Below are 26,207 nucleotides of genomic sequence, written 5' to 3'. Positions count from 1 at the left end.
TGTTGGGACTGAAGAGCTCCCATTGACTTAGCAGTTTCTGTGTCCTTTTTCATTTTGTCCAGAATTGAGTCAACTGCTGGACCAAACAAAAAATCTGGGTTTATTAGCTGGTTAAGAATTGTGGCCTGGACTTCATTCTTAAATCCAGATATGCAAAGCCATGCGTGTCTCCTAAGCAGTACGCTTGTGTTGCTAGATCTGGCAGGTGTATCTGCCGCGTCTAGAGCACACTTAATGGAGGCATTGGTGATGAGCTTCCCCTCCTGTATAAGTTCATCTGCCTGCTCCTTGAAAGGCTCAGGTAAGTTTTGGAGAAGTCCTCCGAACCCTGCTTTAAGAAACTGCTAAAGACGTGGCTTTTCACCCAGCCACGTTAGCTCTCCTATCTCTTGCCTCAGGTTATTTGTGTTCTACTAGCGCCGGGACACCTCCTCGTGAGGTAGCTGTTCGCGCTGTATAAAATCCAGTATTATTATTATTATTATTAGACTGTCATTGTGCGCCCTGTCATCTCTAGCCAGCAAGGCTTGAGTGTTGGCAATTCTCCATGAGTTTGCCGCTTGAGCAGCTACTCTCTTGCCTGATGCTTCTAAAATCTTAGACTCCTTATCAGGAGGAGGAGCCTCTCCAGTAGTTTGTGAATTTGCACGCTTTCGTGCGTTCGATACCACCAATGAGTCTAAAGGCAGTTGTCCCCTGATGTAAGTAGGGTCTACTGGTGCAGCCCTATACTTTTTTTCAATTCTAGGGTTGATGACACGTGCCCTAGCAGTGTCTTTGAATATGTCATTTGCGTGCTTGAGGACCCCTTTTAACATTGGAAGTGTTTTGGCACTTTTTCTGATGTTGCAAGCGTATCAAACAGAAAATCTTCCTCTATAGCATCTGAATGCATATCTACATTATGGTAGAGTGCTGCTCTGTCTATTAAGGAGTTGAAAGCCACTGTGTCTTCTGTAGGTGATGGCTTAACTGGGTATATATTTGTGTCTGTAATGGGTTGAGCCCCATCAGTGTCAGGGTCATCCCCCCATGGCTGTGAGTTGGGGTCTACATATGGGTTTTGTGGATATCCAAAACCCACATCTGCGTCCTGATCTACATCTGGGTTGTAGTCAGAGCGTGCAGGTGAGTATGGTGCATATGGAGTAGTAGGCATAGCTGGAGAGATAGGTTGGAAAAGAATAGGAGAGGTTGCACAGTCTTTTCTTTTTGAGTGGTATTTTAGAAAAGTCTTCAGCAGGCACTGGTCTTTTCTTCCTTGTATAAACAGTCACTTTCCCAGTATTTGGGTCAATATATAGTTTGGACTGATCTTCTGTGGAGGGGTCTGGATGGATGATCTCCTCTTCCACAGTCTTTTGCCTTGGCACCGTAGTTTTAGTTTTGACCTTTTTCGGTTCGATGCCTTTAGTCGGGTCGACCGTTTTTGGTGCCTGGATCTGCTTTTGAGGCTTTAGTGTCTGTCCGACAGGTTTTGTCGGTGCGACGTCTTTTACAGGTTGCACCACCGAATCCGGATCGTCTTTTTGGACCGGAATTGGGCACAAGCTAGGCAATTATCTTCATTATGATCTGGTGATAAACACTTGTTGCACACAGGATGCTTATCTGTATGCGGGAACTTTGAGTTGTACTGCGGGCAATATTTGAATTGCCTACGTTCCATCGACCGTCGGTCCACGTGGCGTCGAGAAGGCCGAACGGCCCTATTCGACGACCGGAGTGCAAGTAAATTATGAAGGAAGCTTTTTTGGTACCGATCGAAAACAATACCGACGAATCCGAAGGCCTTTTGGCCATTTTGAAAAGTTTAATTCTATTCCGAACTTGGAGTGCTGGAAAGTGCATCCAAACCCAATAGCGGAAAAAAACAATCTAAGGATGGAGAGGATGCCCATGCGCACTGTAGTCCGCGGGAGGAGCTTCCTATCTCGTGATACTTTGAAGACTCTTCCAGGACAACAATGTGCAATCATCCGGACCCAACACTAGGCGGCGATCTATGCACAGATATGAATTCAGCAGCCCACATGCCTCGAACATATAGAGCCACTTTCTCACAGTACCCGTCTGGGGATTCCACACGTGCATGGAAGCCAAAATGTCCACTCTGCACAGATGGATCAAAACAAAGCTCTGAGGGTAGAAACACAGCAGCACACAAATAAATTAAGGGTTGCACAGCAGTACCAGTTGTGCATGTCCTTGAAATGAACAGATATGAGAAGCAACTACCTGTCCTATCTACAGATGGTAGACTTTCTGACTGTCTGGACCAGGTCAGAGACAACAAACTGACAGTTAAACAAGCCTGCCCATGGCTGAGGTCTCTGAGGCCAAAACTGATGAACGACATAGGCCCTGTATTAAAAACTGGCAGCATTTTAAGATGAATCTGTTACTAACAAGAAAGTATTGTTAGCACATAGATATGCCAGGCAGGGCTATGGGCCAGGCCCGCCTTGACCTACACTATACAACAGTACTCTCCACCTACACAACACCCCTCGAAACACAACTCTGTGCCCCACTCCTGCACCAGTTAACTTATATGGTTTACACACCATTAGTTTTCCATGTTATTCCCTTCCTTACACGATTGTACAACACTTCCCATCCGATCGTAACTGCCCCAGAAAAGGAAAGGGGGCACGTCACTTCCCACGGAGGAACACCACAATAGAAGCACAAAATGATATAACAATCAGATTCACTGAGCCAAGTGGAAATAATTCATCATTGAATAGATATTTTGTATCCGCCCCTTGACAGACTAACATTGCTGGGTAACACCTTTGAAATCTGTATTTTAAGTGTCAAAGAGATGTAACAACAAATCTAACCTAACCATTATACAGTATAATATATGTTAACAATGTGGCAATAGGGGGCGGAGCTTGCTAGCAACTGCGATGGTCGCCTGAGCCCGTAGCTCCGCCACGCAATCTCACCTATCCTAAAATATCCTGCATTAGAGCACGTTTGTCTCGGGTCCCTGACCCCTCTTACGCCAGCCGACCAGCGGAGCCGCCGGCGGAGCCCTTTCCCCCGAGATTCGGCGACGCCTGGGCTGAGACACGCGAAGCGGTAGTCCGTGACCTGGTAGGCCTTTAAGCCGCGGGCCCGAGTGTGCCGCGAGGCCGAGGGACATGACGCGACGTGCGGGAGGAGGGAGCGACATTGTCGGGGAGATCAAGCGAAGTGCCCGGAGACCCCGGAATAATCTGCGCGATTGGAACACTAGGTGAGGAAGGGGTCTATACACCGGGGTACTGGATATATGGATCACACCTGGAAACTGGAATGCACTAGGGTGGGATCACTATCTGACGGGAGGGGGGAGGGCTGGGACGGGACTATTTGAACGCAAACATTAGTATTCTTTCAGTGCTCTAATGATGCATACCGCAGGGCGTGGCGGCAGCGGGGGCGAGACTTGCTAGCAAAATGTACGACACCAGAGCATATGAGCTGCTCAGCGACCTTGGCCCCCGTGCGCAATGCACACCGGTGTTTTCTTTTACTAAGTTGAGGGTTGGGAAGAGGGGAGGGACGGGTGGGTTTGGGCTCGGCAAGGCCAGGTTGGGGGAGGTCTGCTGTGGGAGGGGAAGGTCTGTGGTTCTTTGTTACACAAGGTTGAGATGGGGGGGTTGTCAGATACCGACTGCACACACTGCCCACATCAGGCCCACACCATGCTCTGTCACACGAACTTCACATACTTTGGGGCAATGACGAGGGTAGGTGAAGTGATCTCTAATGATGAGCCTGCTGTGCTTAGAACCCTCACATGGAATGTAAGGGGACTCAATGATTACCGCAAACTTAGGAAGGTGCTGAGCTACTTGCAGCGACAAAAGGTGGATTTAGCACTGATACAGGAGACATCTACCGCTCACAAGCAAAATGTTGCTCAGTAGGGGTTTGGCGAGCAATGTCACAGCTGCTGGGTTCACGACACACTCCAGGGGAGTTTTGACTTGGGTTAACCCTAGATCGAAGTTAACACTGACTTTACTGCGGGTGGACCCGGAGGCCCGTTCTGTGATATCCAGATGCAAAGGGATGGGTTTCGATTTAATAGTCATCAATGTCTATGGTCTTAATTATGACTCCCCGGATTTTTATAGTAATGTGGGGCATATCTCCCGCTCTTACACTACTACACAGATTCTTTGGGTGGGGGATTTTAACTTGGTACTAAACCCAGCGCTGGACAGATCAGCAGGCCCACCGCGTAGACCTTATTAATCTCGACTTGGAGGACGTATGGAGGCGTAGGCACACACCACAGGGAGGTTACACACACTATTCTGCCTACCACAATATTCACACCAGAATTGACTATTGGCTGGCGTCTTGCTACATAATGGGGCGCATCAAGGCTTGTACAATCCTGCCGCGTACTCTCTCTGATCACTCGCCCCCTGCTACTGGAGTCACCTACGAAGAAGATCCCACCATTCACGTGGCGATTTCCTCCATACTCACTACTAGACTACCAATTCCGGGGGGAGCTAGCGGAAGAGATTGATGTCTTTTTCGAGGCCAACATAGGTTCGGTAGATAGTTTTCAATCAATATGGGAGGCCTTCAAGGTTTACATAAGGGGTATAGCTATGTCCAAACACTCGAGCGCCCTCAAATGTATTCGGCAACGTTTACTGCTTCTAAAACAGCAGTTAGCGTCACTAGAGAGGCAGCAGCAAAGCAGTCCGGACACAACAGTTACAGAGGAACGAATAGTTTCTTACCTGTCGGTGTAGTTTTGCAGCTTGAAGATCTTTCTGGATTCACTATGCTGTGCATTATTCGGCGGTCTAGTGGTTGGGTCCGGAATCGTAGTCTTTTCTTTTTTTTTCGTAGCCCAGGTGGGCGTCGACGTCCCACCTTTTGGTGTCCTTCCTGTGACGTCGGCATGCTTCCTGCGGAAGCTCCCCCCTTGGGCGCCATCTTCGGATTCTTTTTTCTTTTCCGTTTGTGTTCTGTTTCCAAATTGTATGGCAATCTTTCGTTCTTTTCTTTTACCGCTCTTTCCCTTGAAGTTCCATTAAAGTCTTTTTTTTTGTTTTGTTTACCACCACTCTTCTCCAGCCTCATCTTTCTGGCGGAGGTTGGTGGGTTCGCTAGTGAATCCAGAAAGATCTTCAAGCTGCAAAACTACACCGACAGGTAAGAAACTATTCGTTTTGCAGCATGAATCTTTCTGGATTCACTATGCTGTGCATAAACTTTGTAGCGGTTTGTTAATATTGTGGCGGCTGGGTGGAAGATGAGCTTGTGTTCTTGAAAATGTGCTGAAGCACCTTCTGTCCCACTTGTGCTTCCTTGTTCATTTGTATGTCCACACAGTAGTGTTTTGTAAAAGTGTGCACAGAGGCCCATGTTGCCACCAGGCATATGTCCTGAATGGGAGTGTTTGCCAAGAAGGCTATAGTAGCTCCCTTTTTCCTTGTTGAATGGGCCCGTGGACCTTCTGTCAGTTCTTGGCCCGCTTGTTTGTGGCAGAATTGTATCGCTTGCGCGATCCATCGTGCAATTGTTCCTTTAGTGACAGCTTTGCCCATGAAACTTTCAGCACAGGACACAAAAAACTGTTTTGTTTTTCTGTGATCTTTAGTTCTCTCTATGTAATGCATGACTGCACGTCTCACGTCCAGAGTTTGCAGTGCCCTTTCGGCTTTCGTTGCTGGTTTCTGGAAGAAACTTGGAATCTGAATAGCCTGGTTGATGTGGAACTTGGACACCACCTTTGGCATAAAGTGTGGGTCCGTTCTCATCACCACCCTATCGTTGTGAATTTGTATGTAGGGTTCCTGTAGCGTTAACGCCTGTAGCTCGCTTACTCTGCGCAGCGAGGCGATTGCCACTAGGAAATGCTGTTTTTAACGTTAGCATCTGTAGTGAGGCTTTATGCATTGGTTCAAAGGGTGCCTTCATGAGTTCTGTCAGTACTATATGGAGGTTCCATGCAGGCGCTGGTAACCTCTTAGGCGGTGCAATCCCTTTTGTGCCCTCCAAGAATCCTTTTACAATCATAGAACTGAAGAAGCTTTTCCCGGTTTCTCCTCTAGTGTAAGCGACAATGGCTGCTAGGTGTACCCTTAGCGATGATGAGCTCAGGTTTGTCTCGAGCAGGTGCGTGAGGTACTTAAGCACTGTAGAGTCTTTTGTAATCTTGTTGTGCAGTCTCTCTTTTTTGCACCATAGTGTGAACCTTTTCCATTTGGCCACGTAGCACTTTCGTGTGCTTGGTCTTCTTGCCTCTCGGAGTACTTTCAGGGTGCTCTCAGGTAACTTAAGGTGTGCGAATTCTATGTCCTCAGGAGCCAGGCTGCTAGGCTGAGACTTTCTGGCTCTGGATGCAACACCTCTCCGTTGTGCATGGAGAGTAGGTCTTTCCTTCTCCCAAACTTGTGTGATGCACTCTGTGTCATTTCCATAATCTGCGAATACCATGTCTGCCTGGCCCACTGGGGTGCGACCAGTATCAGGGTCATGTTGCTTGTCCTGCACTTGCTGAGTACCAGGGGTATTGGCGGAAAAGCGTAGGCAAATGTCTTTGACCAGCTTATCCATAGGGCATTCCCCAGGGACCCTTCTCCTGGTTGCCTCGATGCGAAGTGTTGCCATTTTGCATTCTGGTGTGTTGCAAACCGGTCTATTGACGGGGTTCCCCACCTGTCGAACAGTTTCTTTGTTTCTTGTGCATTTATCTCCCATTCGTGTGAGGCCGATGTCTGTCTGCTGAGCCAATCTGCTTCCACGTTGTCTTTTCCTGGCAGATGTATCGCCAGTAGATCGATTTTTAGTGGTATAGCCCATTTCCATATTTCCTGCGCTAGTTCTGACAGCAGGGCTGATTGTGTTCCTCCCTGCTTGTTTATGTAGAACATCGCTGTTGTGTTGTCCGTCTGGATCAATACTGTTTGATTGTACAGCTTCTTCTGGAAAGCTTTCATAGCTAGGAGAACGGTCTTTAGTTCTAGGTAGTTGATGTGTTTGACCGCATCCGTTTGTGTCCACAGGCCCCTCCCTCGGAGTTTTTCCATGTGTGCTCCCCATCCCTTTTGGGATGCGTCTGTGGTGATGGTCACTGTTGGTGGCGTTAGAAGCTTCCCCCTTGTTATGTTTCCTTTGTTCCACCATGATATCTCCTTGTGCACTGCGTGCGTCACAACCACTAGGTCCTCCCAACACCTTGTCGCTTGTGACCATTGGTCCTGTAGCCACTCCTGGAGTGTCTCATGTGTAGTCGTACATTTGGTACTATGCGGATGCATGAGGCCATCATGCCCATCATTTTGCTCACCGTCCTCACTGTCAGAGCTTGCCCCTTCTGGTAGAGGTGCGCCTCCTTCAACAGCGCCATCGTACTCTTCTCGCTGGGGAACACCTTCCCCTGCACGGTGTTGATTTTTGCCCCAAGAAATATCTTGATCTGTTCTGGGTTTATCGAGGATTTCTTCCAGTGGATGGAGAAACCCAGGCCCATCAGTGTGTCTGTCACTATTTGAGCGTGCTGTTTGCACGTGTTGTATGACTTTGCCTTTATTAGCCAATTGTCTAGGTAAGGGTATAGGTGTATCCCTTTCCTCCTTAAGTGCGCAGCGACTGCTGCCAGGCACTTTGTGAATACCCTTGGTGCTGATTTTAGTCCGAAGGCCAATGCTGTGAATTGGTAGTGATTTGATTTTATTGCAAATTGTAGCAGATGTTTGTGCCGTCTGTTTATTCGGATGTGCAGGTAGGCATCTTTGAGGTCTATGGTGACCATGAAGTCCCCTGTTTGAATCTGTGGAAGTACTTCTTGCAGGGATGTCATTTTGAATTTTTGTGTTTTTATGAATTTGTTGAGGAACCTTAGATCCAGGATGGGTCTCATTGTTTCGTCTACTTTTGGTACTAGAAAGTACGTAGAGTACACCCCCTTGTTCATTGCCATGAGAGGTACAGGCTCGATAGCCTCCTTTAGTAGCAGTTCCTCTGCCTCTCTGAAGAAGCTCTAGTTCCTTGTATGCTAGTGCTCTTTTCTTTGGTTTTCTGCTTGGTGGTGTATTTTCTAACGCTATGCAGTACCCGTAATGTATTGTGTTGATGATCTATTTGTCTGTGGTAATTTTCTTCCACTCCTGGAGAAAAAGGTTTAATCTTCCTCCCACTGGTGTTACGTGCTAGTAGTTTTTTGGTGCGGGACACTCCTGTTCTTTGTTTTTGTGCTCCACCCTTGGAGTTTTTGGAAGGGTGTGCACTATCAATGTGGCCGAGTCACTTGGAGGTGGTTTGCTGTCCACCCCTCCTGTTGTGTCCACGTCCACTCGCCCTCCCGCGAAAGGACTGGCCCCTATGTTGATATTGCCAGTGCTGTTTTTGCTGGCCTTGTTGCGTATGGGTATGGGTGTCGCTTTGGTGAGAATGTTGGAAGGACTGATGCAACGTTCCCGGCTGGTTCCCCCCTCTCCCGTGTGGTCTCCGTGACGGGGTCCCTCTCTTTGCTCCCCTGAATTGCAAGGCCCCCATGGATCTTGCGGTGTCGTTATCTTTTTTGAGCTGTGAGAGCTTGTCGTCCACTGGTGCTCCGAACAGTGTTTCACCGTTGAATGGGGTGTTCAGGATGTTGTGTTGCACCTCTGGTTTAACCCCTTCCACGCTCATGACGAGCTGGGCTCGTCATGCAGTAGCCTCCTGCTACGCTGCTGACGAGCCCAGCTCGTCATGAATAATGGTGTTCATGGAGTTCCAGCACAGGAGAAAAATCCCCATAGCGTTCAAGGTGTTAAAGCCTGATATCCTGAGCCAGGCTTGTCTTCTTTCTGTGATGCCCAGCATCATAAGTCTGCTGGCAGTGTCTGCACCGTCCAGTGCTGTTTTTAGGCAAGAGTTTGCCAAGTTCTTCCCCTCTTCTACCAGGTGCGAAGCCCTTTGTTGGTATTCCTGAGGGAGGTGTTTCACCAACTGTCCCAGTTCCCCCATTATTTGGCAATGGTGTCTGTTGAGCAGTGCTTTGGAATTAGCCATGCGCCAGTGCATAGCGGCATTCCTTTCGATTTTTCTTCCTGTTAGGTCCATCCTTCTGCTATCTTTGTCTGGGGGTGGACCTGAAGTAGTTGGCACATTGGCCCTTTTCCTTGCTGTTGCAGTAATGATAGAGTCAGCAGTGACCGTCCCCTGTATGTAGGGTGGGTCCTTTGAGGAGTGCTTGTATTTTTTCTCCGTCCTTGGCGTGACGGGTTTACAAGTAGCAGGCTCCTTCAATGCCTCTCTTCCTTGTCCTTTGATGCTTTCAAGCATTGGCAAGTACTGGTTCCTAGTGTGCATTGGGAGTAGTGTCTCTACTAGGAAATCCCCTTTCGGCACCTCCTCTTGGAGCTTGACTCTGAACGCTGTTGCTGCGTTCTTGATGCATTCATTATAAAGGCCGATGTTGTCAGGCGGCGAGGGCCTCGCTGGATATGTGTCTACTCCCTCTTCTGGACTCTCCGCTTCGTTGTCCTGCCACTCTCCCTCCTGTGTATTCGAGTATGTCGATTCTTGGTACGCCCTCTGGTCGTCATCTCCCTCCTCTTCGTAATAGGAGGTATCATGTTCCTGATACGCCAGATCTTCCAAACTCTCTGGCGTTGCTTCGACCTCGAAGTCTTCCTCTTCTTCCTCGACCAACTGTCCTACCGGTGACTTTGGCCTCGACGGAATTGTGTAAGATTTCATTTTTTCGTCGAAATCTTTCTTTCGCTGCAGGATGTTCTCCATCTCTGCCTCGAGTCTCCTCTTCTTTCTCTCCATCTCCGCCGCCTGGTCGGCGTCGAGTGGTTGTGCCGCTCTCTTTGCCGTGCAAGATGGCGTCGAGACTGGTTTCGGCGGCGAGACTGGTTTCGGCGGCGAGACTGGTTTTGCGTCTGTCGTCGACTTCGAAGTTGTTTTCGGAGTCGAGCGCTCCTTTTCTTGGACTCTTTTCGACAACTTTGGCTGGTCGCCGTCCCTCGGCGCCAGGCAGCCCTTCTGTGAGGGTCTGCTGGGCCTGGAAGTCACTGCGGACGCCGAAAGTCGGCGCTTTCGGGGTCTTGCCCTCGTTTTTTCGAGAGTCTTGGGAAGACTGTCGAGAGTCTTTCGGGCCTTTTTGGGGCGTCGAGTCTCCTACCTTTTCAGTAGTCTTCTTATTATCGGTCTCTGCGACCGTGTAGCCGATGTCTTCTTCGGCGACGTAATCCTCCTCGTCGGTCGAGAGCCCCAGGTCTCGAAGGGACGGTGGTTGGCCCTTGCCCTGCATGGTGTAGTTTGCTATTCTTTGCCTCTCTCTCACTCGAAGGGTCTTCGGCGTGAATGCGGAGCAGGCGTTGCAATCCTTGCTTTCGTGGTCGACCGGCAGGCAGAGGTTGCAGACTGGGTGTTGGTCCTTCTGCGCGTACTTGTGGTGGCAGTTACGACAGAATTTGAATGGTGTGTTGTCCATGTCTTGCTTTCAGGGGGCCCCCTGATTGCGCATTCTCCTCTGGACGTCGAATTGCATTGACATTTTTTCTTTCTTCGTCGTCCTTTCGATGGTGTAGTCTTCCTTCGTCTTCTCAAAGGTTTTTCTTCCAAAAAACTCGAGTTTTGCTTCTCTTCTCTCCTGATCTCTGGAGCCCTCTCGGGAACGATCCAGACCCATTGGCGGAAAAAAGAATCGGAAGATGGCGCCCAAGGGTGGGAGCTTCCGCAGGAAGCATGCCGACGTCACAGGAAGGACACCATGAGGTGGGACGTCGACGTCCACCTGGGCTACGAAAAAAAAAAAAAAAAAGACTACGATTCCGGACCCAACCACTAGACCGCGGAATAATGCACAGCATAGTGAATCCAGAAAGATTCATGCTGCAAAAATAAAGTTACTGATAGCGGAATATAACAAAGAGGCCGACAGAGAAGTTCAGCACATGGGGAAATATGCGACAGCTCGAACATACGGAGAGGGGGAGCGTCCCAGCTCGCTCCTCGCTAGGGTGCTGAAAGGCATAAAAGGGAAGATACAGATCTCCGAACTAAAGACAACTGACGGTGGAGTAGTCACGGATGAGGCAGAGATAGCAAACGGGTTTAGGAGTTACTATTCGGATCTGTACACCTCTAAATGTGGTGACCTCACTGATGACATAGTGGAATACCTGGAGCATATAGACCTGCCTATGCTTACGAACACACACCGGGAGTTCCTCATGCAGCCTATAGGTAAAGATGAAATGATAGAGGCGTTGGCTGGCATGCGCTCTGGTAGTGCTCCTGGGGCAGATGGTCTCACGGTGGGCTTCTACAAAGCGTTTCAGGATAAATTACTCACACACTTGTCCACACTATTTGACGACATTTGTGTAGAGGGCAGCATGCCGCAATCCATGCGGGAAGCGTTGATAGTCACAATACTTAAGCCTGGCAAGCCTCACGACGAGTGCGGTTCATATAGGCCTTTATCCCTCCTTAACGTAGATGCTAAGATATATGCAAAAGTATTGGCGACCCGTCTTGAGCTGCTGACTCCCAAGTTAGTTTCACCAGAACAGGCGGGTTTTGTTCCTGGTCGGAACCTCACCTATAATATCCGAACAGTACTGGGCACCATGCAACATTTTAAACAAGATGCGAAAGCTATAGCAGTCTTCCTCGATATGGAGAAGGCTTTTGATTCAGTTGAGTGGCAGTTCATGACTCAAGTGTTGCGGAGATTGGGATTGGGCGAGCCGTTTCTCCAAATGCTTGGCGCCTTATACCACAAACCGATGGCAAGGCTTCGCCTAGGCGACCTAGTGACGGACTCCTTCTCGGTCAGCAGAGGAACTAGACAAGGCTGCCCGCTATCGCCACTGCTTTACACACTAGTGGCAGAACCACTAGCCTGCGCGTTGCGTGAGTATCATGGTAATGAAGGTGTCTCTTTTCTAACGTACAAGATCGTAGTATCAATGTACGCAGATGACACACTGCTGTTTGTTCGAGATCCGGAGAACAAACTGTCATCGGTACTTAGAGAGGTGGTGCGATTTGGGGCTCTCTCCGGCTTGAGGGTCAACTGGACGAAATCGGTGGCCTTACCCCTAACCCCAGCGACCAGTCAGTTAGAAATGGAATACCCGCTGCAATGGTCTCTGGAGTCGGTGCGATATTTGGAAGTCCAGCTGCATACAGATTCGGAAATACTGCTTAGAGAGAACTATGGAGTCGCGTTCAGCAAGCTGGAAGACGATGTAGAGGCGTGCTGGAGGCTGCCGCTATCCCTAATGGGGAGCATAGCCATCATGAAAATGGTAGTCCTGCCCAGATTCCTATTTCTGTTTAGTGCCATACTGATGGTGCTATCAAAAGTTTTCTTCAAAACCATAACCCAGCTCATGATTAAACTAGCGTGGGAAGGCAAGCAACCCAGAGCGAAGTAGACCCTCCTTACGCTGCCGTATGAGATGGGCGGACTGGGAGCTCCGGATTTGGAGCTGTATTACAGAGTCGCGCAGGCAGCCCACCTACACACGTGGATACATGGAGACGAGTATATCCCTCACGTACGCATGGAACGACTTTTTGCAGACCCTCCCCCTCTGCCGGCCACAGTGTTCAGACCGGTGGACCGCAGGACGGGCATATTGGATTCTATTACTGCCACGAATCATGCTTGGCACTCTCTCCTACAGGCTCAGAATTGCGTAATACTATATTCCCCCAGCATGCCCCTTGAGTGGGCTTTATGGCTAACTCCAGCCGTAGAAAGAGGTGTGGTACAGGCGTTACGTAAACTGGGTATCTCTAAAGCAGGAGATCTATTCGAGGACGGACGAGTGAAAATGTGGGACCAGGTTGTGACAGAGGGATGCGAAGCCCCATTGCTGCTCCGTTTCCAATACCATAGGGTGCGCAGCGCACTACTAGACCTTCTGGGCCCAGACTTGGCAGAGCCACCCGAGGTCCCGGGATTAACGCACGTTATCAAAACGGAAACTCCACGTAAATTGATCACGAACTTATACAAGACAGCTATGACGCACAGAGAGCAACAGCTTAGGAAAGCTAGAGTGGCATGGCAGAGGGACTTACAGGTCACGATTGATGATGACATGTGGCGGTACTGCTGTGTGAATACTACAGAGAGCCTCCACCGATACGGTCGTCGGCAGAATGTGAACGGTGTCACGAGCCGATAGCAGACCTCATGCATCTTGCATGGTGGTGCCCGGAAGTCCAGAAATATTGGGACAGCATCTTTACAGCGATGAGTACGATACTGGAACTTGAGCTGGTCCCGGATCCCGCATTAGCACTAATGAACAAGTTACTTACCTCCGGTAACGCTTTTTCTGGTAGATACTATATCTGCCTGTGGATTCCTCACCTTGTGAATATCCCCCTTGCGTCAGCAACATTCGGAAATTCTTTTGTAGCTTCGCGCCGACGTGGATCCGGACGTCACAGAGGCACGGCATCGCGCGCGACTCCGCTGACGTCACCGACGCCTACAATAGGCCCACGCCGGCGTGATGACATCAGTTCCGCCCTTTTTTCCGTGCCCTCGAGGCACACGGACGGACCGATGACAGTAGACATATACACAGTATACGCAGTATAGAAATCAAGGTAACACACACAGTGTGAAGCAAATGCAATAAAACATTTGAAATAGACAAAACCCTTGACCATAAAATAATACATCATATAAACAACTGGCATAGAAGAGTGGACAACGGGGAGGCGGGTGGGTCAGTGAGGAATCCACAGGCAGATATAGTATCTACCAGAAAAAGCGTTACCAAAGGTAAGTAACTTGTTCTTCTGATAGATACATCTGCCGTGTGGATTCCTCACCTTGTGAATAGAGTCCCACAGCAGTCCCCACTCCCGGAGGAGGGTGTCCACTCTTCTAAACCAGGAAATCCTGAAGGACAGAGCGCGCAAAGTGACCCTCCCTCCTCACTTCGGAATCCAAGCAGTAATGCTTCGCGAAAGTGTGGAGAGAAGACCAAGTTGCCGCTCTACAAATATCCTCAACAGGCACACCTCTAGCCAATGCTGAGGTCGAAGACTTAGCTCTAGTTGAATGAGCCCTTATACCCTCTGGCGGGTCCTTACCGGCCAAAGAGTAGCAGATCTTAATGCAGAGGACGATCCATCAAGACAAAGTCCTCTTATGGACCGCTCTTCCCTTCTTGCAGCCAGCAAAGCCAACGAAGAGCTGGTCGTCCACTCGACAGTCTTTAGTCCTGTCCAAGTAAAAAGACACCGCTCTCTTGGGGTCAAGACGGTGTAATCTCTCCTCCTCCTTGGAAGGGTGTGGGGGAGGATAGAAGGTAGGAAGGGTAATGGATTGACCAAGGTGGAAAGGAGTCACCACCTTTGGCAGAAAAGCAGCCCTGGTCCTAAGAACCATTCGTTCAGCATGAATGGTCAGGAATAGGGGCTTGGAACTAAGAGCTTGAAGCTCACTTACCCTCCTTGCTGAGGTGATTGCAACGAGAAAAAACGTTTTGAGAGTCAGAAGCCTCATGTGACATTTGTGAAGAGGCTCAAAAGGAGCACCCATTAAAAATGTCAAAACTAGATTCAAATACCACTGAGGCACAATAAAAGGTGTAGGAGGGAACCTATTAGTGAGGCCCTTCAAAAACCTTAAAACAATGGGAGACTTAAAAAGAGAAGGCTGGTCAGGCAAACAGATAAAAGCAGACAGCGCAGAAAGATAACCCTTCACCGTGGCGACAGCAAGCCCCTGCTGAGCCAGAGAAAGGGCAAACTGGAGCACATCAGATAAATGGGACCTCAAAGGGTCTATAGATTTCTCCCTGCACCAAGCAACAAATTTAGACCACCTATAAGAATAGATGGACTTAGTGGAGTCACGCCTGGCTGACAAGATGACATCCACCACATCGTGAGGGAGAGAAAAACAAATCAGGTTGCCCCGCTCAATCTCCAGGCATGAAGGTGTAAGGTCTGGAGGTGGGGGTGTAGAACATGCCCCTCCATCTGAGAGAGGAGATCTGCCCTGTGAGGGAGACGGAGCGGTGGGTGAGAGGAGAGGTGGAGAAGGTCCGAGTACCACACCCTTCTTGGCCAATCCGGGGCGATCAAAATGACTTGGGCCCGGTCTTGGCAAATCTTTCTCAGAACCTGAGGAATCAAGGGTATGGGAGGAAACGCGTAAAGGAGCTGATTTCCCCAACTCAACTGAAACGCGTCCCCCAAGGCTCCTTGCAACGGATACTGGAGACTGCAGAATGACAGGCAGTGAGCATTCTCGCGAGTGGCGAACAGGTCCACCCGAGGAGTCCCCCACATCCGAAAGATGTCGTGAACTACTTCTGGGTGAAGCCTCCACTCGTGATCGGCAGAGAACTGCCGACTGAGACTGTCTGCACGAACGTTCAGAACTCCGGCCAGATGATTTGCCATCAGACAAATCAGATGGTCCTGAACCCAGGACCAGAGGTGCAGAGCCTCCTTGCAGAGACACTGCGACCCTACTCCTCCCTGCTTGTTGACGTACCACATCGCGGTCGTGTTGTCCGTCAGGACTTGCACTGACTGACCGCGAAGGGAAGGGAGGAAGGCCTTGAGTGCCAAACGTATCGCCCGCAATTCTAGAAGGTTGATGTGAAGCAACCTTTCCTCTGGAGACCAAAGACCTTTGACCTCCAGATCCCCCAGATGAGCACCCCACCCTAGGGTGGATGCATCCGATATTACCGTGGCCACCGATGGAGGCAGTTGGAAAGGCTTCCCTTGAGACAGATTGCCTTCCACGCTCCACCAAGATAGATCCGCCGCAGTTTCTCTGGAGATCTTCACTGACTCCCTGAGATCTCCGTTGTGTTGATACCACTGCCTGCGAAGGCACCACTGGAGTGCCCTCATGTGCCAGCGTGCATGGTTGACCAACAGAATGCATGAAGCCATCAGACCGAGCAGGCGAAGAACCTTCAGGACTGGAACGACCGCTCCATTTAAAAATAAAGGAATCATCTCCTGTATGTCGCGAATCCTTTGAGGAGGAGGGAATGTGCGACACACAGTAGTGTCCAGTACCGCACCTATGAACAGGTTGCGCTGGGAGGGCACCAGGTGAGACTTGGGTACATTTATCGAAAAACCCAACCTGTGTAACAACTGAGTTGTCCCTTGCAGATGATGGAGCACCTTCTCCGGCGACTCCGCTTTGATCAGCCAGTCGTCTAGATACGGAAACACATGAATCCCCGATCTCCTGAGATGAGCTGCCACCACTGCCATCACCTTGGTGAAGACTCGAGGTGCAGTAGTAAGACCAAACGGAAGGACCACAAACTGGTAGTGCTGTGACCCAACCGTGAAACGGAGATACTTTCTGTGCGACTTCAAGATGGGAATATGAAAATAAGCATCCTGCAAGTCGATCGACACCATCCAGTCTTCTTCCAGCAGCGCTTGAAGAACCTGTACAAGAGTGAGCATTTTGAACTTTTCCTGCTTCAGGTAAAGGTTCAAAACCCTGAGGTCCAGGATTGGCCGAAGCCTGCCATCTTTCTTGGGGATCAGGAAATACCGGGAGTAGCACCCCTGACCCCTTTCCTGCTCTGGAACCACCTCTATCGCACCTTTTCGGAACAGTGCCAGGACTTCTTCCTGCAGGAGAAGCAGGTGGTCTTCCGAACAATAACCCTGGCAAGGAGGGTAATTGGGAGGGAATTCCTGGAAAGGAAGTGCATACCCATTCTCTACAAGATTGAGAACCCAAAGATCCGATGTTATTAATTCCCAATCTTGTAGAAAATGTGTAAGCCGACCCCCCACTGGGCCCACATGATCCGGAATGGCGGATCTAGGGCTGCTTTGCTGCGTTGGTCGGGGGTTGGGAAGGAGAGGAGGAGGAGGAGGAGGAAGCTTGACGACCTCTAGGGCGGGATCTTTGTCTGCCCCTGTACGACTTGTACAGTGTATTCTGCTGCTGTTGAGGCTGCTGCTGGGATGATCTGTAAGATTGAAAGGAAGATCGGCCAAACCCTCTGAAACGTCTTCCGGTAGTACCCCTGGACTGAAGACCCCAAGATTTTGCAGTGGCTCTACTGTCCTTAAAACGCTCCAAGGCATTTTCAGCCTTCTTGCCAAATAAGCCTGACCCATCGAAAGGCAAGTCCATCAAGACAGACTGGACGTCTGCAGAGAACTCTGATGACTTGAGCCAGGCAGCCCTCCTGGTGGCCACGGAGGAGCCCATGATCCTTGCCACCGAGTCTGCGGTGTCCAGACCACTCTGGATGACCTGCCTCGCAGCTGCTTGAGTGTCCGAAACAACTTCTTGAAAATCCTTCCTGTCATTCTCAGGAACCTTCGGAATCAACTGCTTGACAGAGTCCATCAAAGCATGGATATACCTTCCCATCAGACACGTAGCATTGGTTGATTTTAATGCCATACTGGCTGATGAGAAAATCTTTTTGGCACTTTGATCTTGCTTCCTGGATTCCTTATCTCCAGGAACCTGTGGAAACGCACCAGCAGATTTCTTTGAGCAGGCAGCCTGCACCACCAAACTCTCAGGCAGAGGATGCGTTGTTAAAAATGCAGGGTCCTCCGGTGCAGCTCTATATCTCCTCGCCACTGTTCTAGAAACTGCAGGAGCAGATAAGGGTTTTTTCCAGACCTCATAGATAGGCTCAGACAAGGCCTCGTTGAAGGGCAACATAGGTTCAATCACAGATGAGGGTGAATGAAGCACCTCAGTTAAAATATTAGGTTTATAATCAGCAGTGGGTAGAGTAATGTTCAGTAAACTCGCTGCTTTTTTAATAACAGTGTGGTAAGGTACGACATCCTTTGATGGAACATTTGATACAGAAGCCAATTCCCATTCAGGCGATAGTTCAAGCCCACTGGCCTCACACAAATCTTCAAAGGGATCCTCAGAATCCTGCAACTCCCCTTCTTCAGTATCTGAATACCCATATTTCTCCTCTTCCAGAAGTCTCTGGGCCTTGCTCCGAGATCTTTCCTTCACAACCGAAGTCAAAGGATTCGGAATCGACTCCGATGGGGTCGGTGCCGGCGTCGAACCCGACGTCGGACGAGGTCTTTCAACACGAGGTCGGACAGAATCCTGCCTCGGAGTCGTAGGTAACGGCGTCGATGGGATCGGCGTCGATGGCACCGGCGTCGTGCGCTTCGGCGTCGTGCGCTTCGGCGTCGACGACACCGGTGGTGTCGGAAAATGCCAATGCGGTGGTAGAGCCGGCATAAAAGGCATGAAGGGTGCAGGGGCATAAGCCTGTGGAACCCCTAAGTTAAAGGCCATAGGACCCGTGGGACCAACAGGTGCACCAGACGGGAACATTGCCCTGGAATAGACACCAAACATGGCGCTCAGGAACTGAGAAGGATCCTGACCTGGAGTCGGAAACTCAGGATATGGACCTCTGGGATGTTCCTGAGGAGGTGGAGTCGACACGAGGTCGACCTCTTCTTCGGGTGCAGGAACCGGAGTCGACGCACCATCAGGTGCCGGAACCTCGGCTCCACCAGCCCCCTGCTCCTCACCTTCATCCTCCTGACCAGAAGGATTGGATACAATCGGAGAATGGACCTGTTCTTGAGGTTCGGGTGAACCCGGATGCGAAGCCTCCTCATGTTCCGACTCCGAAATCTCCACTTCTTTATTCATAAGCTTGACCTGGGACTTCGGTCTCGAGCCAGAGTCCTTCCCAGAGTGATGACGTGACTCATGGCTCCTCTTCCTGTGTTTCTTCTTCGAAGACTTCGAAGCGTGAGCCAAAGACGACTCCGAGCGTGACCTCGAACGAGACATCGACCTCGACCGACGAGATCGAGACTTCGAAGATTTTTTAGCCTTCTTGCTCTTGAGTTTAGCCACAAGGAGTTTTGCCTCTCTCTCAAGGCTTTCGGAGTCATCTTCCTGCAGCAAGAACAGTCCTCGACATCATGGTCGGAGCTTAAACACCAGACACAACATTCGTGAGGATCGGTGATAGACATAGTCTTGCCACATTCACCGCAGGCCTTAAATCCAGTTTTCTTCGACGACATCCCGAAGATAGACACAATAATACGAAAATAGTAACAAAGTTACTGTAAGCTACTACACGATCCCTGAAAACCGTTAGCGTCGACGAAGCGGAAAAAAGGGAACTGATGTCATCACGCCGGCGTGGGCCTATTGTAGGCGTCGGTGACGTCAGCGGAGTCGCGCGCGATGCCGTGCCTCTGTGACGTCCGGATCCACGTCGGCGCGAAGCTACAAAAGAATTTCCGAATGTTGCTGACGCAAGGGGGATATTCACATGGTGAGGAATCCACACGGCAGATGTATCTATCAGAATGGGCACTACAGAGGCCTGCCGGTCGCGGTTAGACGTCTCGCCGATATGGGGATGCTAATAGCTAGGCGAGTGGTGGCTTTCTGTTGGATGAAGGGCCCACTACCGACGGCCAAGAGATGGGCGCATGATATGCTATACTGTTGCACACAATCCGAACATTACAGCGAGCTGCTGCCCCCTACAAGCTGACCGAAGAACTTCTGGGGCTTGTACCAAACTCACTTGAGGGCCCGGGACACAGAGAGCGCTGCGGGAGAGCGGTAGATAAGGAGAGCGTATTGTCGGACACCATAACGCCCACAGGGGTAGGATAGAAATGTTATACAGTAAATTGACACAAAAGGGGGGACCTGGAGAGCGAAGCGACAAGGGAGGGCAGAATGACACTGGAGGAGAGGAGGGGCGGTCTAATAACAGCACGCTGCGGCACCTCAAGGGGTCTCCTAAATCGAGATGGGTTGAGACACACAGTGCAGTTGGAATATAGACTAGGCACCGAGCATGGACTGATACAAGAAACCGCAGGGGTGGTAGGGATCAACGGTACGCTACAACTACAGTTATGGGTGGAACAAGAGGGGCTATGTGTGTGTAGGAAAGGGGGGGTAGTTAGGGTTTTTTGTTACTTGGGGAGGATTTTAGACTCAGTGTAATGTGACTATCGAAGCAAGGAATAGGGTCAGGCGATGCTAAGAGAGGGGACTCAGGGTATTGCCTCCCACATTGGGGGGGGGACTAACTGGCTCCCGTTCGATTTGAATATATGCTGACAGTTGACTACATTACATGTATAATACGCCGCCGGACCCCAGGGTTGTCGGCTAAAAGGCTTGGCCCTTTTGTTTATGTCACTCACCCTTCCCTATACTCACTGCACTTCCCCTCCCCCTTCCCAGGGCACGGAAATCAAAATGTTTTTTATTGTTGCTATATGAATTGTTAACAAAAATGTTGGCTTAGCTTCATTGTAATTAAAACAATGCTAGCAGATTGACTCTTTTGTACATATTTTGATTACCTATTGTGGTTTACTAAAAATGTTGTGTATGTCTACTGGGGCCCCTCTCCTTTAGTACATTACTTACCCAGGCCCCAGTGACGCCAATGGGTGAACCCTCCTTTTGCAATCTTGTTCTCTATTAAGATTGGTTTGTAATTGTGTCCTTTGGTACTCATCATTTGCAAATAGCATATTTTGCACCAGAAATCAGTGGTCCTGATGAAGAGCCCAGAGCGACGAGAGACTGAAACTACTGTTGACTCTATTCAGACTGTTCCCTCACAGATATCATGTATGACCAATCGAAGGCCAGTTGAACAGTGATGTACATGATGAGTTTTTGCTTGCCCTTGTGAGAAGCCTGCCTGGTATATGATGTACACTTATGCAAGTGGACACCCTGCACCAGTCCAGACAACCCTTCTGGTGATTTAAGAGGTCTTAGACAACGATAGAAAGCTCTCTAAGAAGACCCTCCAGGATTTCACGATTTCTTGCGAAATCGGCACTCTGGTAAAAATGCCGCGAATTTTACATAAGTGCCCGCGTAAATGAAGGAGGTGGGGAGTGATGTTTGGGGAGAAGAGAAGGGCAGGGAGGAGGGAATGTCATGTGAGGCTTTCCAGAGGCCCGTATGAAGCTCCCTCCTCCATAGCCATGGTAGGGGGAGGAAGCTTACCAAGATCTGGTGAGGTGGCATCACCCAACTCCTCCCTCCAGTCCGGTTCACTCAGCTGGTCAGCTAAAGGGTCAACAGACCCCTCCCAGTCCTCCTCGCCCTCTTCTGGCTGCCACTCAGGGCGATAGGGAAGGCCAGGATAGAAAAGTGGTACAAAAGTACTGGTCACGTTGGATCCGGCAGTCTGGCTACGCGTTCAGGTTAGGGTGGAGGCGGGGTCGACGCCAGCTGGGGACCCAAGCGGCATCGGAGGGGGCTGAGGAGTTGTCAGTGGATTCAACACCAGAGGAGGTGTCCTAAGGTCGACCGGCGCCGATCCAGCTCCAGGCCTGGATCCCTGGGGGCCAGCCGTGCTGGAGCTGCCGGGTTCGTAGGCCTAGAGCCCCCAGCCGAGTCTGCGGGCCCAAAGGCGCGCCGGTGGGTTGGGCTGCCAAAAGATCGAATGAAGGGCTACGTAAAAACTACAAAGTTGGGCGGGGGTCGCTCCAGCTGTGAGAAAAGTAGGAAAGCTCGTAGCCGACCCAGCAGGCGGAGTCGCAGGAAGACCACCATCCACATACCGCGTTGGCCGACGGACGGGGAGAACCTTAAGAGGACGGTGCTTCTTCACCTTCTTTTTGTGCTTCGACTTACACGAAGACTTTGACGATGAGTGGTGGTGATGGCCCCGCGAAAGGTCCCGTGACCTCCCTCTCAACCAGGACCTCGAGCGGCGTGGAGCACACTGCCGGCCCTACAGAAGCTTTCGGGTCCGCTCCCGCGAAGACTTTGGTTTCATGGCCTCGACAGTCTGATAACGACTTTGGGTCGTGGTCGTGCCCCAGACACCAGAGGCACACGAGGTGTGGGTCCATAACCTGCATCAATTCGTGACCGGCGTCACAAGACTTGAAGCCGGTCCGAAGTGACATCCCTGCGTGCACCAGAAGTTAACACGACTCGAAAAGCAGTCGACAAAAATTGAAAAATAGTTAGTCAAAAAGTGACTACGGGTACCGCTCTTTCCGGACGTGCGCTAGCTGGCGCGGGGAAAAAAAGAACGGACGTCAGCGCTCAAGATGGCAGGGCCTCTTCTTGTGTTGGCAACTTTCCTGCAACACAGCCTATTTGCAATCCTTATGAATTCATGACTTGTAATTTAAGCATGAGGCACATGCCAGGGTGCAGGTACTTCATCCTCTGATGAAATCTGTTCTGCCTGGTGTGTAGACTGGTTGCGAGCACCCCCAAAGAAAACCACTTCTCACTGGATCAATGTTAAGCTATGAAAATGGGCTATATTTTTGCCTGTGATAATGTTAGCACAATCTGTTTTGATTTGAAAATCATAGTTTTAATAGTTCTGATTACCAAGCAGTTCATATGAAACACTTTCTTGTGTGATGTTAAAGCATTGACTAGACACTGCAGTTACTGAGATAATTGTTTTGGTGCATTATACCGTGTCAGATTTTCTAACTCCTACCACCTTCTACAATAACCCTTGACTATTCGACCTGGCTACTTAAGTACCCAAGAAGTGTCAAGTGCACACGGAGAGTAGCAAATAAAATAAAGACTATTGTTCAATTGAATTGCAATATTGTTGCCCCGGAAAACAATGGAAAGAGTGCTGATACAGAAACTGTCAAGCAAATATATATGTGAACCACAGGAATAGGTCTCTGTGGTGCTATCCCTCACATTCTGTAACCAAATATCAGACAAACAAAAGATAGACCGGCGATAATAAACATGAGAACCAAAAGCTACATCACAGGACATAGGCACTTGATACCGGCAAAGTTCAGAATCCAACCTGAAAACTCAGTCACATTTTATAGCATTCAAAAAGAGAGGGCTAATACTAAGCCCCCTTATATTTGTCAACCATAGAAACTCATGCTGCTTTAAAGCCACTTGCTAGCAGTTGCCTCACAGTCAGAGGAAAGAATTCCCAAGAAGAAAATTTACTTGGGTCACATTTGGGTCTAATCTGGTTTAGGGATGTGTTACCAATTCAATTTTGTTGGGAGCCACGATGTTGGGGGGGGCTAAGGGCATATTAAATAGGAATGCTGCGAAGCTAGATATCTGTGCCTGAAATTTGTTCCAAGAGCCTCAGTAAAGTACGAAAGAACAAATAATAGAGATCAGTGGTTGTCTTATGGGGCACTTTAGTCAACCAGCCCATCCACATAACCCTCACAGATCTCTCAAATGAATGAATGTCCGACGTTTTCTATGAACTAAGGGAAGGTTGGTGTCCACTTGGACAGTTAACACACAATGCCCAGCATCATTAGGAATGTTTAAATGGCCTTCAATTACATTATACTTGGTCAGCTAGAAGAAATAATTCTACTACACTGAACAAGTACACTGATCTAAATCTACACATCCACACAGCTTCAACGTCAGAATGCCTTCAATATTTATCCTTTAATGTTAAACAGAAGAAAATGTTCTATAAAAGTGGCAAATATACAAAGTGTTCTCCCTGAACGTCTGTAGGTTGACAGTTATCACAACCCATTAGTTCAATACCAGGAATAGAAACACCGTTTTGATCTTATAATGAATAAAAAAAAAACATTATTTTCTTCCACAGGAATGTGCTACCTGATTACATAAAGTTTGTTCGCTTGCAAAATCATAAGTGTCTTTAGAAAATGTTAAACTTGCCGATTCGAATTCATAATCAAAGTATTCCGATGACAAGTTTTTTAAAGCAATAAACATGGCATACATATCCTGCCTTGGCAACCAGCCCCACCTAGCAATGTTCACGTGTTGTGGCCCAGCCACCAATAACTGTGGAGCAACTGGCAAGCAAACAATACAAACCTACTTCAAAACTTTTTAACTCAAAGTCTGTTTGAGCTACTTCTGTGCATGATTTGCTGCAAACATCTCAAGACAGAGGAATGAAAAAAATTGGTCCAGGAGCAAATGCACAGACTATGCATGCGAAAGTGTTTGCAATGGTCAATTGCTGATTCTGTGATTACCGTCTGTATTGCCCAAACCTATCGCCATAAGGAGAAAAACTGATGAAGTATTACCCTTTCATTGAGAAGCAGATTACATACCTGCTTCAGGATCATAGTCATGCTGTAGCTGGACAGATCGCAAAGTGCCCATGTAGTTAACTCTTGTGTCGGTTACTGTCGAAATACTATAGAGCCAGATCGAGAAGAAAGAGCATTTTAATCTAATCATTTTTATCGGATTATTTTTACCCATGGGCCACAGATTACTGCAAGTTATGGGAAAATTCCTCTTTTAGCACTAGATGGGTCCCTTGAAGTAACATTTTTCCACAATTTACACAAATTAACAATTGCACTGATGTCGCAGAAAAACAAGGTCAATTCAAATAAAGCTGGTGTTTTAACTTTAGTTCCTCAACCACTATGCTGCATTTTCTCAATTAACAAGACAGTTGCGTCAAGATGAACGTTTGGCTCAATTCCTGCATCAACTTTTGAAGCAAAAAATAAAATCTTTTCATTGGTGATTAATCCAAACCAAAGCGAAAGAAATTTTTTGGTCCACAAAATTAAATGTTTTTAACTGGCCAAACGCCAGAATTCTAGATTTCAATGTGTTTTTTAATCCAGAACCAGACTTAATTCAAAAGAGAATGCGAAAAACTGAGTATCAAGAATAGAAATGATTTCACAAGATCTTCCCTGTGATACAATGGATTAAAATATTGCGGGTTGTTGGCTAATGGTAATGGTAATAGTAGATGTACGCACTACCTACGCAGGGCCCAAAAATAGAAATGGAATCCTAGTATTGCGTTAAGAAAGGCGGGCACACAACAAAGGAGTGCACTGGAACAGTAGCTATATACTGAAAATAAGGTTTGTTGCTCATTTTGCAACATTGACTACACCTGTACTTCAGGGTGCGAGCACCAAAACAACCTTTTAAATACATTGAGCTTTCCTACCTCCCTCCTTTTCCTTCACGGGAAAGAGCATGTTGATGCTAAGGATGAGAAAGATGTGGTGAGGGTGAGAGAGCACTTTTATGCAGTTCCGTATCTTTCAAGATGCACGTTTGGGAAATTATGCAGTGCCAGCTATGAATATGGACCAATTGGACAACTTGTATCAGTATTATCAATAAACATAAGTGTAGCGGTAGTTCCAAATGTGAAAAACATTCCTACGGCAGATAATTGTATTACACCGACATAACATTACTGGTTACAATGCTCCTTTTACAAAGATCTCAAATACAATGAACTGCAGATTAGTGAAACATACCAGTAACAGTCTTTCGCCACTGCAATTTAAACAAAAAACGAGATTCTGCAGCTATGTGTAGTAGCACTGGCTGATGCTTGGGATTTTTGTTTTTAAATGTCTGTAGATTTTGTGCATAGGTTCATTTGTGGTAGGCATGTTGATTGACTTTACAGCCCCCTTGCGGTATCATGATATCTAATGTAATACCATTGAAAACTCCAAAACTACTTTGCACTATGTTCGCTTATAGCACTATATTTGTAAAAGAAAATTGGCATATAACAGTGAAACTGAATACCAAATCACCACAACTGTAATAATTCTCACCTGATTGAGAATGCATAGGCAATATCTGTTGATGAGTTGACTCCATTTTTGGAATTTTAGCTGGTGGTTGTTCTGAAAAAAAGCAATGAATATATATGTAAACAGTTTTTTTTCATAAAGGAAAAGTGTACTTATTAGGTTAGCTGTCCATTATGAGAATTTTTATTAAATCTTATATAAATGATTATCCAATGAAAAAAAATAAACAGAGCCACAGAAACTATTATAAGGACAAAAACACACAGGACTTTCCTGAAGTGTCTTATTTTTTTAATCTGCAAAAGGTAAATGAAAATGGGCCACCAGACAGCACAGCTTTACAGAGCAAACGTGCACTGTTAACTCAAGTCTTCATGCACACCCAGATATCCATGGGGCCAATTTTAGCAGGAGCTATTAAGGCATGAGGATTTATCAGATTAAAAAACAAGGTTTCCTTTTCAGAGAATGCTGGGGATGATGGCGGCTGTCTGAGGAATCGGTGCTGCCCTGGGAGAGGCGTCCAGCTTGCAGAACTGATGGATCCTGCCATATGGAAATTGCCCCCCTCCCACACAAATATTTATGGTGCTCCTGGCATTTTATGGGAGTCTTTGCTGAAGTTTTCAGGTGGGCTTAATAATCTTGTTAACCAC

The 26,207-nt window shown here is 48.4% G+C and overlaps 1 protein-coding gene across 2 annotated transcripts in view; it reads right to left on the bottom strand.

The window, feature by feature from the left end:
* The window catches only part of CCNK (cyclin K), a 414,782-nt gene that overhangs the window by 46,830 nt on the left and 341,745 nt on the right, over positions 1 to 26,207 (bottom strand). For both annotated transcript variants that reach the window (XM_078660137.1, XM_078660138.1), the window contains one exon: positions 25,573 to 25,644. In XM_078660137.1, the coding sequence (XP_078516263.1) occupies positions 25,573 to 25,644 (72 nt within the window). The remainder of the gene's footprint in view (positions 1 to 25,572; positions 25,645 to 26,207) is intronic.

Source organism: Lissotriton helveticus, chromosome 9 (assembly GCF_964261635.1).
Source record: "Lissotriton helveticus chromosome 9, aLisHel1.1, whole genome shotgun sequence".
NCBI classification, from domain to species: Eukaryota; Metazoa; Chordata; class Amphibia; order Caudata; family Salamandridae; genus Lissotriton; species Lissotriton helveticus.
Note: the sequence above shows the minus strand (reverse complement) of the source record. Positions and strands in the feature narration are given on the sequence as shown.